At 42.1% G+C, this 11715-nt stretch overlaps 1 protein-coding gene across 1 annotated transcript in view; it reads left to right on the forward strand.

The window, feature by feature from the left end:
- The window catches only part of LOC119961858 (titin-like), a 408409-nt gene that overhangs the window by 340356 nt on the left and 56338 nt on the right, over window positions 1-11715 (forward strand). Inside the window, 8 exon segments of the mRNA XM_038789292.1 lie at window positions 67-357; window positions 461-748; window positions 9122-9709; window positions 9802-9906; window positions 9993-10190; window positions 10283-10579; window positions 10675-11262; window positions 11382-11684. Coding sequence (XP_038645220.1) covers window positions 67-357; window positions 461-748; window positions 9122-9709; window positions 9802-9906; window positions 9993-10190; window positions 10283-10579; window positions 10675-11262; window positions 11382-11684 — 2658 coding nt within the window.

Genomic DNA, 11715 nt, shown 5'->3' on the forward strand with positions numbered 1-11715 from the left:
TAAAGTGAATTAATTATAATTGTTTTATTCAGTGAGACAACCATTTACTTTTTTCTTTTTAATTAGACACACCCGGTCCTCCCGTTAATCTTATCGTTAAAGAAACAGCGAAGAATTTTGCCGTTATTTCATGGGATCCTCCTCTCGTGGATGGTGGCAGTCCAGTTAAAAATTACATCGTAGAGAAACGCGATGCTGAAAGAAAGGCATGGTCAACTGTAGCAACTGAATGTTCCAAGACAAGTTTCAGAATTATTAATTTGGAGGAGGGTAAATTTTACTACTTCAGAGTGCTAGCTGAAAATGAGTATGGTATTGGTGAACCTTGTGACACGAAAGATGCAGTGAAAGCATCAGGTAAAGATTAAGCGGGCTGTTTATTTTTTATTGTATAATACAGAACAAAAAAGACTGCAATATGTTATTTCTTTCCACTTAAACAATCTATTGTATTATGTAGAAGAACCAGGGCCTGTGGAAGACTTAAAGGCTGCAGCTGTGTCCAAGAGATCTTGCACTTTGACATGGAAAAAACCAATCAATGATGGTGGAACCCGAATTACTGCATACTCCGTTGAAATTATGGTTGAGGCGGACAGATGGAAAGAGTTGATGAGAGATAAGAGGTTGCAATTTCTATCAAATGATCTGGAAGAAGGAAAAGAATACACTTTCAGAGTAAGAGCACTGAATGATTCTGGATTCAGCGTGCCACGTGAAATTACACTTGTAGCAAAGGATCAAGTTGGTGAGTAATTTTTCCACAATATAAATAACAAGACCCTATTGGCATCTACAGCTAATCTTGGAATAATTGGAAATTTAAACCCAAGTGTGAATTGGTGAATATAGAATAACTATTTGGTTTTGTTAATTAACCTAACTAGACCTTGGCTAAAAATTGTTTTTGTGACTGGAAGACTATGTCCAGTGGTGTTCCACAGGGATCAGTGCTGGGTCTCTTGTTGTTTGTAGTTTACATTAATGATCTGATCTGAATGTATGATAAGTAAGTTGTCTGATGACACAAAAATTGGTGGTGTGGTAAAAAGTGAGGAGCAAGGCCTTAGATTACAGGACGATATAGATGGACTGGTTAGATGGGCAGAAGGGCAGCAAATGAAATTTAACCATGAAAAGTGTGAGGTAATGGATTTTGGAAGTCGTAGCAAGGCAAGGGGAATATACAATGAATGGCCGAATCCAAGGAAGTACAGAAGATCAAAGGGACCCTGGTGTGCAGGTTCACAGATCTCTGAAGACAACAGGACAGAACATATGAACATAAGAACTGGAGCAGGAGTAGGCCATCTGGCCCCTCGAGCCTGCTCCGCCATTCAATGATATCATGGCTGATCTTTTGTGGACTCAGCTCCACTTTCCGGCCCGAATACCATAACCCTTAATCCCTTTATTCTTCAAAAAACTATCTACCTTTATCTTAAAAACATTTAATGAAGGAGCCTCAACTGCTTCACTGGGCAGAGAAGTCCATAGATTCACAACTCTTTGGGTGAAGAAGTTCCTCCTAAACTCAGTCCCAAATCTACTTCCCCTTATTTTGAGGCTATGCCCCCTAGTTCTGCTTTCACCTGCCAGTGGAAACAACCTGCCCACATCTATCCTATCTATTCCCTTCACAATTTTATATGTTTCGATAAGATCCCCCTGCATCCTTCCAAATTCCAACAAGTACAGTCCCAGTCTACTCAACCTCTAATCATAATCCAACCCCCTCAACTCTGGGATTATCCTACTGAATCTCCTCTGCACACCCTCCAGCGCCAGTATGTCCTTTCTCAGGTAAGTAGACCAAAACTAAACACAATACTCCAGATGTGGTCTCAGTAACACCTTATACAATTGCAACATAACCTCCCTAGTCTTAAACTCCATCCCTCTAGCAATGAAGGACAAAACTCCATTTGCCTTCTTAATCACCTGTTGCACCTGTAAACCAACTTTGTGCGACTCATGCACGAGCACACCCAGGTCTGTCTGCAAAGCAGCATGTTTTAATATTTTGTCATTTAAATAATAATCCCTTTTACTGTTATTCCTACCAAGGTGGATAACCTCACATTTGTCAACATTGTATTCCATCTGCCAGACCCTAGCCCATTCACTTAACCTATCCAAATCCCAAATATGGTAAATTATCACGAGTGCATTTGCAATTTCCCTAGCCATCTCTTTTAGTACCCTGGTATGCATTCCATCAGGGCCAAGAGACTTGTCTACCTTTAGCCCCATTAGCTTGCCCATCACTACCTCCTCAGTGATAATAATCGTCTCAAGGTCCTCACCGGTCATAGCCTCATTTAATCAGTCACTGGCATGTTATTTGTGTCTTCCACGGTGAAGACCGACCCAAAAAACCTGTTCAGTTCCTCAGCCATTTCCTCATCTCCCATTATTAATTTTCCCTTCTCATCCTCCAAAGGAATAATATTTACCTTAGCCACTTTTTTTATTTTATATATTTGTAGAAATGTTTACTATCTTTTTATATTCTGAGCAAGTTTACTCTCATAATCTATTTTACTCTTCTTTGTAGCTTTTTTAGTAGCTTTCTGTTGCACCCTAAAGATGTCCAAGTCCTCTAGTCTCCCACTAATCTTTGCCACTTTGTATGCTCTTTCCTTCAATTTGATACTCTCCCTTATTTCCTTAGATATCCACTGTCGATTTTCCCTCTTTCTACCGTCCTTCCTTTTTGTTGGTAGAAACCTTTGCTGAGCACTGTGAAAGATCACTTGGAAGGTTCTCGACTGTTCCTCAACTGTTTCACCATAAAGTATTTGCTCCCAATCTACCTTAGCTAGCTGTTCTCTCATTCCATTGTAATCTCCTTTGTTTAAGCACAAAACATTAGAGTTTTATTTTACCTTCTCACCCTCCATCTGTATTTTAAATTCCACCATATTGTGATCGCTCCTTCCGAGAGGATCCCTAACTGTGAGATCATTAATCAATCCTGTTGCATTACACAGGACCAGATCGAGGACCGCTTGTTCCCTCATAGGTTCCATTACATACTGTTCTAGGATATTATCACGGACACATTCTATAACACCTCCTCAAGACTGCCTTGACCGATCTGGTTAAACCAATTGACATGTAGATTCAAATCCTCCATGATAACTGCTGTACTATTTCTACATACATCCGTTATTTCTTTGTTTATTGCCTGCCCCACCATAATGTTACTATTTGGTGGCCTATAGACTACTCCTATCAGTGACTTTTTCACCTTACTATTCCTGATTTCCACACAAATGGATTAAACCTTATCCTCCATTGCACCGATGTCATCCCTTACTATTGCCCGGATGTCATCCTTAAATAGCAGAGCTACACCACCTCCCTTACCATCCACTCTGTCCTTCCGTATAGTTTGATACCCTTGGATATTTAACTCCCAGTCGTGACCATCCGTTAACCATGTTTCAGTAATAGCCACTAAACCATAGTCATTCACGATGATTTGCGCCATCAACCCATTTACCTTATTCCGAATACTCCAAGCATTCAGGTAAAGTACACTTATGTTAGCTTTTATACCTCAGTTTTGAATCTTAACACCTTGATCAGTAACCTCTCATTATTTATTTTTCCTCTTAACTTTTCTCCTAATTTTCCTAGTAATGGAACCCATATCTTCATGTAACAACCTGCCGCGTCCCTTTCATTTATGTTTTTACTTCCCGTTTTATTCCTTTTAGTATTACTGGGCCTATTCACTGAGCTCCCCTCAGTCACTGTACCTTGTACTGTCGCCCTTTTTGATTTTTGACTATGGCCTCTCTGCCTTACACTTTCCCCCTACTGCCTTTTGTTTCTGTCCCTGTTTTACTACCTTCTGACTTCCTGCATCGGTTCCCATCCCCCTGCCACATTAGTTTAAACACACCCCAACTGATCTAGAAAATAATCCCCCTAAGACATTAGTTCTGGTCCTGCCCAGGTGCAACCTGTCCAGTTTGTACAGGTCCCACCTCCCCCAGAACCAGTCCCAATGCCTCAGGAACCTGAAACCCTCCCCCGACATCATCCCTTCAGCCACGTATTCATCCTATATATCCTGTCATTTCTACTCTGAGTAGCACGTGGCACCAGTAGTAATCCTGAGATCACTACCTTCAAGGTCCGATTTCTTAACTTCCTTCCTAGCTCCCTGTATTCTGTTTTCAGGACCTCATCCCTTTTTTTACCTATGTCGTTTGTACCAATGTGTACCATGACCACTGGCTGTTCACCCTCCCCCTCCAGAATGTCCTGTACCCGCTCCGAGACATCCTTGACCCTAGCACCAGGGAGTCAACATACCATCCTGGAGTCTCGTTTGCGGCCACAGAAACACCTGTCTATTCCCCTTACAATTGAATCCCCTATAACTATTGCACTGTCACACTTATCACCCCTCCCCTCTGCAGCAGAACCAACCATGGTGCCACGTGTTTGGCTGTTGCTGTTTTCCCCTGAGAGGCCATTCCTCTCAACAGTATCCAAAACGGTATATCTGTTCTGCAGGGGAATGGCCACAGGAGATTCCTGCACTACCTTGCTCTCTTGCTCTATCTGGTGGTCACCCATTCCCTTCCTGCCTGTGGAGTTTGAGCCTGCGGTGTGACCACCTCTCTATACATGCTATGCACGATACTCTCCGACTCGCGGATGCTCCACAGTGTCTCCAGCCACCGCTCCAGCTCTGAAACTTGAGCTTCCAGGAGCTTAACTGGTGACACTTTCTGCACACATGCTGACCCTGGGGACTGGGCCTGCCACATGGAGCAAGAGGAGCAGACCATGCCTTGGAGCTGTCCTGCCAAGAATTATTCCTTTAAAGTAAACCTTTGAAATTAAACTTTCGAAAGACAGGTCGATAAGGTGGTTAAGGGATTCTTGTCTTTATTGACCAAGGCATTGAACTAAGAGCAGGAAAGTTATGCTGGAGCTGTACTAAATGATGGTCCCAGCTAGAGTACTGTACAGTTCTGGTCACCACTCTATAAAAAGGAAGTGATTGCATGAGAGAGGGTGCACAGGAGATTCACCATGTTGTTGCCTGGGCTGGATCGTTTCAGCTAACAAGAGAAACTGGATAGGCATGGGGTGTTTTCTCTGCAGCAGTGATGGCTGAGGGAGGACCTGATTGAGGTGTTTAAAATTATGAAGGATACAGACGGGGTGGATAGGGAGATACTTTTCACCTTAGTGGAGGGTCAATAACCATGGGGCATAGATTTAAGGTAAGGGGCATGAGGTTGAGAGGAAATGTGAGGAAAAACCTTTTCACCAAGAGGGTGGTTGGAATCTGGAACTCACTGCCTGAAAAGGTGGTACAGGCGGGAACCCTCACAACTTTTTAGAAGTATTTAGATGAGCACTTGAAATGCCATAGCATACAAGGCTACGGACCAAGTGCTGTAAAATGGGATGAGAATAGTTAGGTGCTTAATGGTCAGCGCGGATGTGAGGGGCCGAAGGGCCTCTTTCCGTGCTGTAAACCTCTATGACTCTACGACCTTTTCTGACACATTACCATGTCCTCAAAACATCTAAAGTGCTTTACAGCTAATAAATTATTTTTAAAGTGCAACACTGCTACTATGGCACAGCAACACTTAGTTCTATAACAACTTCAACTTTGATGTGGAGATGCCGGCGTTGGACTGGGGTGAGCACAGTAAGACGTCTTACAACATCAGGTTAAAGTCCAACAGGTTTGTTTCAAACATGTTGAAACAAACATGTTGGACTTTAACCTGGTGTTGCAAGACTTATTACTGAACTTCAACTTTAACCTTGTAGTAATTCCGTTTGTAACAATTTAAATTAGAAGTAGAGCTTTAAAAAACATATGATAATCTAATTGGCAATTAACAGCTACACTAAAACTACACTAATCAGAGAGGATACTTTGAATTTAAAAGGTAATGCCCCCACCACTAAACTTAGTCATTAGGTTGTGTGTGACTAATCTAGTTGGTATCTTTGAGGAGATCACTAACAAGGAGAATAAAGGAATGTCTATTAATACTATGGGTCAAAACCTCTGAGGAATGACAATTGCCCTTGGATGGCCATCCCACTCTGATTTTTTTCATCTTTCACCGGAACTGCACATTTCGCATTTCCAAACCAAGCCTTTTCAGAAATATAGAGCATTCTTGTTCTGAGAGCCCTTCTTCATAGTGCAGGATCTTTGGAGGGAAGTCAAAACCATTTTTCTATAGCATTAGCTGCCATATTTTGGTAAGTCTTCATTCTCTAATACATTGAAAAGCTTTGGGATATTTAAATAGCTTTTCATTATGTTAGTGAATGAGCGAGATGAGTGGATGGGTGGTAGGGAGGCATGGTGCATATGATGGGTAGAGTGCTAAATACTGTGTGGTATGGTAGAAAGGGTGCCAGCTGGGTAGGGTGGCAGGATGTTAGGCAGGGTGTGTGAGGTGGTAGGGTGATGGTGTGGGAAGGTAGCAGGGTGAGTAGGGTGCTAAGTGACAATGTAGTGCAATGGGTATGGTGCCAGCTGGGTAGCGTGGCAAGGTGAGTAGGGTGTAAAATGACAGGATGGTAGGATGCTTGATGGGTACAGTGGATAGAGTAGGTGGTAGGGTACCAGCTGGGTAGGGTGACCTGGTGCGAGGTTGGCAGGTAGTAAAGTGGCAGGGTGGTGAGGCCAGGTCAGGGGGAGTCGAATGATCGGGGATCAGTTTGAGGGAAGGTGGAAGTCAGTGGGTCAGCGGATTTGGAGGATCTGGAAAGTTGAAGGGTCTGGGAGAGTCAGAAGATCATAGGCAAATTGAAGAGTTGGGGTGAGTTCGATGGTTGGGGAAAGTTGGAGGGTCAGGAGCGAATTCGAGAGTGGGGCGAGTGAGGTGATCGGGTGGTTCTATCAGTGGATCGAGGGATTCCAAGGGTGGGGAATGAATTGGATGGTCACAGGTTAATCAGAAGGTTGGGAGGTGTCAGATGGTCAGCGGGGTGTCAAAGAGTCGGAGGTGACTCAGAGGGTCAGGAATTTAGGGGGTGAGGGTTGATGGATCGGGAGGAGTTGGGGGTCAGGGATAGTCGAGGGGTGTTGAAAGGTTGTGGGATATAATAAGAATCTTTATTAGTGTCACAAGTAGGCTTATATTAACACTGCAATGAAGTTATTGTGAAAATCTGAGATGTGGTAGTCAGGTGAGTCAGTGAGAGTGATTATGCATAGCTCCTCCAGAATTAAAACTATTTTCTTTCTCTATGACATTTCCTGAATAACTATCCAGATAAATAAGTCAGAACTGTTTGAGCTCTCCAACCTGCACTCCAGAGGGTCCAGTAGGAGCGGAATTGCCCATCAGAAGTCCAAACTTCCTGGGGAATTTCCACAAATTCAGTGCATTGGAACATATGATGGGACCCATTGTGCATATTGGAGGGGGGAACATGTTGGATAGGACTGTCTGGAATTTCTGGGCTTATATATGCATTTCCAAGAGGTATTTATAAGGCTCCACATAAAAGAATATTAGCAAAATTGAACTTTGGGCAAGATCTTCCGGTCGTTCACGCCGGTGGGATCTTCCTGTCCTGCCGACAGCGCACCCCTGCTGCAGGCTTCCCGACACCAGGAGGTGGATTCAGTTGGAAATTCAGAGGATCCACTGCTGGCCAACAGTGGACCATCTTCCATCGCTGAGAAACATGCCTCAGGAATGCTAGTGAATTTCACCCGGAATTGACAGGCAATCAAATTCAGGGCCTGAATTTTATTGATCTCTAGAGGATGGGTTGGTAGGCAAGGATCAAGTAAAATTATGGGTCACTGAGTTTGATTGGCTTCCCAATACATTACCACTATGAAGCATTTTGCCAACAATTGATTTAGAGACAGCTGTCCACCTCTAATTTCCATAGTTAAAAGCCCAATTAGGGGCTATTTTGTCTGCGTGGGTTTCGCCCCCACAAACCAAAGATGTGCAGACTAGGTGGATTGGCCACACTAAATTGCCCCTTAATTGGAAAAAATGAATTGGGTACTCTAAATTGAAATGAAATGAAAATGAAAATCGCTTATTGTCACAAGTAGGCTTCAAATGAAGTTACTGTAAAAATCCCCGAGTCGCCACATTCCGGCGCCTGTTCGGGGAGGCTGGTAGGGGAATTTTAAATAAATAATTTAAAACATTGGCTTCACCTAACTGCTGTGGGCCGAAGGTCTGATGGCAGCATCAGCAGAGGCCGCCACTCCTGGGTGGTGCGACTAAACTATCGGCCCCCTGATTGAGTCAGCAGCTCACGGGGAATGTCAACCAGCCTTAATAGAAAGGTAGCTCATAAACTCCACCAGTCACCCGTGCATGCTGCAGACGCACATTTCTGCCCGACATTGGGAACACCACACTGTTGGCAAAATTCTGGTCAAGGTCTTTAAAATGATAAATGGTTTCAGTACAGCAGATTAAGAAAAGTTATTTTCTCTGGTGGAGCAATCCAGAACAAGGGGTAATAATCTTAAAATTAGCGGAAACCATTCCTGAGTGAAATGAGCTTATTTCACACAAAGGGTAGAGAAAGTATCTAATTATTTTCTCCCAAAAAGGCTGTGAATGCTGGGACAGCTGAAATTTTCTAAACAGATAAACAGATTGTTATTAAGTCAGGGTGTAGGGTTTTGGCTTGAAGGTGGGTAGATAGAGTTGAGATACATACCCAGCCAAGATCTGATCCATTGAAGCAACACTGTCAAAAGGCTGAATGATCTATTCCTGTTCCTAGTATAGGATGTAGCTGGCATTTTCATCTTCAATTATAACATTCCAAGTCTTAATCAATAGCATTTATATACATTAAAATTGGCATAAGCCAAATGCAGAATTTGTGCAGTGGTTGTAATGGTAACCTCAATTAGACAGTGATCATTATAATAATCTCTTTGAAATTGCTTAGCCAAGATATGCCACCTATGGTAAATTATTGTACGTCGATCCTCAAGTTAAACTGTATAGCTTCTTAAGGCTTCACTCATAACAAGACAATGCAAATTATTATTTCAATGTCAAAATGGTTTCAAAGTATACTTGTCAAACTGAAGTTTGAATTTATTAAGTTCTCTTTGCCTTAACAGTACCACCAAATCTTGACTTACGAGACATCCCTGACCTAACATACATTGCCAGGGAGGGAAGTAATTTCCGTATAAAGATTCCAATCAGTGGCAAACCTGTACCAAAAGTAACATGGAGCAAAGGTGAATATATTCTTCAGGAAAGTGGAAGAATATCTGTGGAATCCACAGCAATTCATACAACACTTGCAGTGCGAGATTGTCAAAAGAGTGATGCTGGAAAATACACAATCAACTTGAAGAATGTTGCTGGCGCTAAAGAAGCTACAATATACATGAAAGTAGTTGGAAAGCCTGGAATACCAACTGCACCTTTCCGTTTTGATGAAGTAACAGCAGATGCAATTACTTTAATCTGGGCACCCCCGAAGGATGATGGCGGTGCAGAAATTACTAATTATATTTTAGAAAAACGTGACAACATCACCAATAAATGGGTGACAAGCGCCTCTGCTGTACAAAAAACATCATTCAGAATTACAAGGCTTCATGAAGGAAATGAGTATGTGTTTAGAGTCAGTGCTGAGAATAAATATGGAGTGGGAGAAGGCCTGAAATCTGATTCTGTGATAGCCAGGCATCCATTTGGTAAGCACCTTTGCATTTTGCAAATAAATCTCAACTGCAGTGTGGCATTCAATTTTAAACTGAATTTTATTTCTCTTTTTCCCTCCCCCAAGATGTGCCTGATGCTCCTTTGCCACCAGAAATAGTTGCAGTCAGGCATGATTCTGTCTCCCTGACTTGGAAGGATCCAAGGAAAACTGGTGGCTCCCCAATCACAGGTACAAAGTTTAATTTCTCCCTTTTGACCAGTTGTTCAACTTACATAACTGTGCAACATTTATTTGACGCTACTTTTTTGTACCAGGTTATCACATTGAATATAAAGAAAGAAACAGCCTCCTTTGGAAGAGAGCAAATAAGACCACATTGAAAATGAGGGATCTTAGAGTGCCAGGCTTAACTGAAGGTCTTGAATATGAATTCAGGGTTATGGCTGTTAACTTGGCTGGTGTGGGGAAACCTAGCGGACCATCACATCCTGTTACTGCACTTGATCCAATTGGTAGGTGAAATCCATTGCAGTTTCTCATTTCTTATTATTGCATATTTTAAATGGCAGAAGCAGAGCCTGATATCAAATGTTTTTCTTTTCAGATCCTCCTGGAAAACCTGAAGTCATTAATGTTACCCGGACATCTGTAACCCTAATCTGGACTGAGCCAAAGTACGATGGTGGTCACAAACTAATTGGCTACATTGTTGAGAAACGTGATCTGCCTTCAAAGGCATGGATGAAAGCAAATCATATTAACATTCAAGAGTGTGCTTTTACTGTTACTGATCTTACTGAGGGCTGTAAATATGAATTCCGTATAAAGGCAAAGAATGCAGCAGGAGCAATCAGCCCACCATCTGAAACTACAGGAACCATTATCTGTCAGGATGAATATGGTATGTAATTTTCTATTTTTAACCACATGATAAAAATAAAAATTAGAAAAAAACACGTAGCAATACTAATTCACTTCTTTCTTTTACACCCACAGTGGCACCAACAATTGTAATTGATCCTACCATTAAAGAAGGTTTAACGGTTAAAGCTGGTGATACTATTGTAATTACCGCTACTAGTATACTTGGTAAACCTCCACCAACATCAGTATGGTCTAAAGGTGGAAAAGACTTCAAAGTCTCTGAGATTGTTCACATTGAAAAAACTCCAACTTCCTCGACGCTGTCTGTTAAATATGCTACGAGGAAAGATTCTGGTGAATATACCATCACTGCCAGCAATCCATTCGGCACCAAAGAGGAAAGTGTACGTGTGAAAGTTTTGGATGTTCCCGGTCCTCCGGGACCTATTGAAATAAGCAATGTTTCATCTGAGAAGGTTACACTAAATTGGACACCTCCAGCCGAAGATGGAGGTTCTCCAATTAAATCGTACACAATTGAAAAGAGAGAAACGAGTCGCCTTCTCTGGACTTTAGTCGCCGAAGATGTTCCTAGCTGCAGATATGTTGCAAGCAAACTTATACAGGGAAATGAATATATCTTCCGTGTCTCTGCCGTAAATCAATATGGGATTGGTGAACCAGTACAGGCAGAGCCAGTTAAGATGGTGGACAGTTTTGGTAATCACATTTTTTTAATTGCTGATCGAAATAATAATTTATAATTATCTAAAATAATACTACTTTTGTACATCAGCCTGATAGAAATGTAAACTTCATTTCTGCTATTCCTCTTTCAGGTCCTCCTGGCCCACCTACAAAGCCTGAGGTTACTAATGTTACCAGAAATACTGTTACCATTGGCTGGAAGAGACCAGCTGATGATGGTGGTAGTGAAATCACAGGATACTTTGTGGAACGCAAAGAAAAGAAAGGTCTCAGGTGGATTAGAGCAACAAAGAAACCAATATCCGATCTCCGACATAAAGTAACAGGACTCAACGAAGGAATTGAGTATGAATTCCGTGTCAGTGCAGAAAATAAGGCAGGCATTGGACCACCAAGTGATCCATCGCAGCCAGTATTAACAAAAGATGTAGCATGTAAGTATTAAAGTTCCATTACACATGCCTC

The sequence above is a fragment of the Scyliorhinus canicula genome, chromosome 2 (assembly GCF_902713615.1).
Source record: "Scyliorhinus canicula chromosome 2, sScyCan1.1, whole genome shotgun sequence".
Taxonomy (NCBI): Eukaryota; Metazoa; Chordata; class Chondrichthyes; order Carcharhiniformes; family Scyliorhinidae; genus Scyliorhinus; species Scyliorhinus canicula.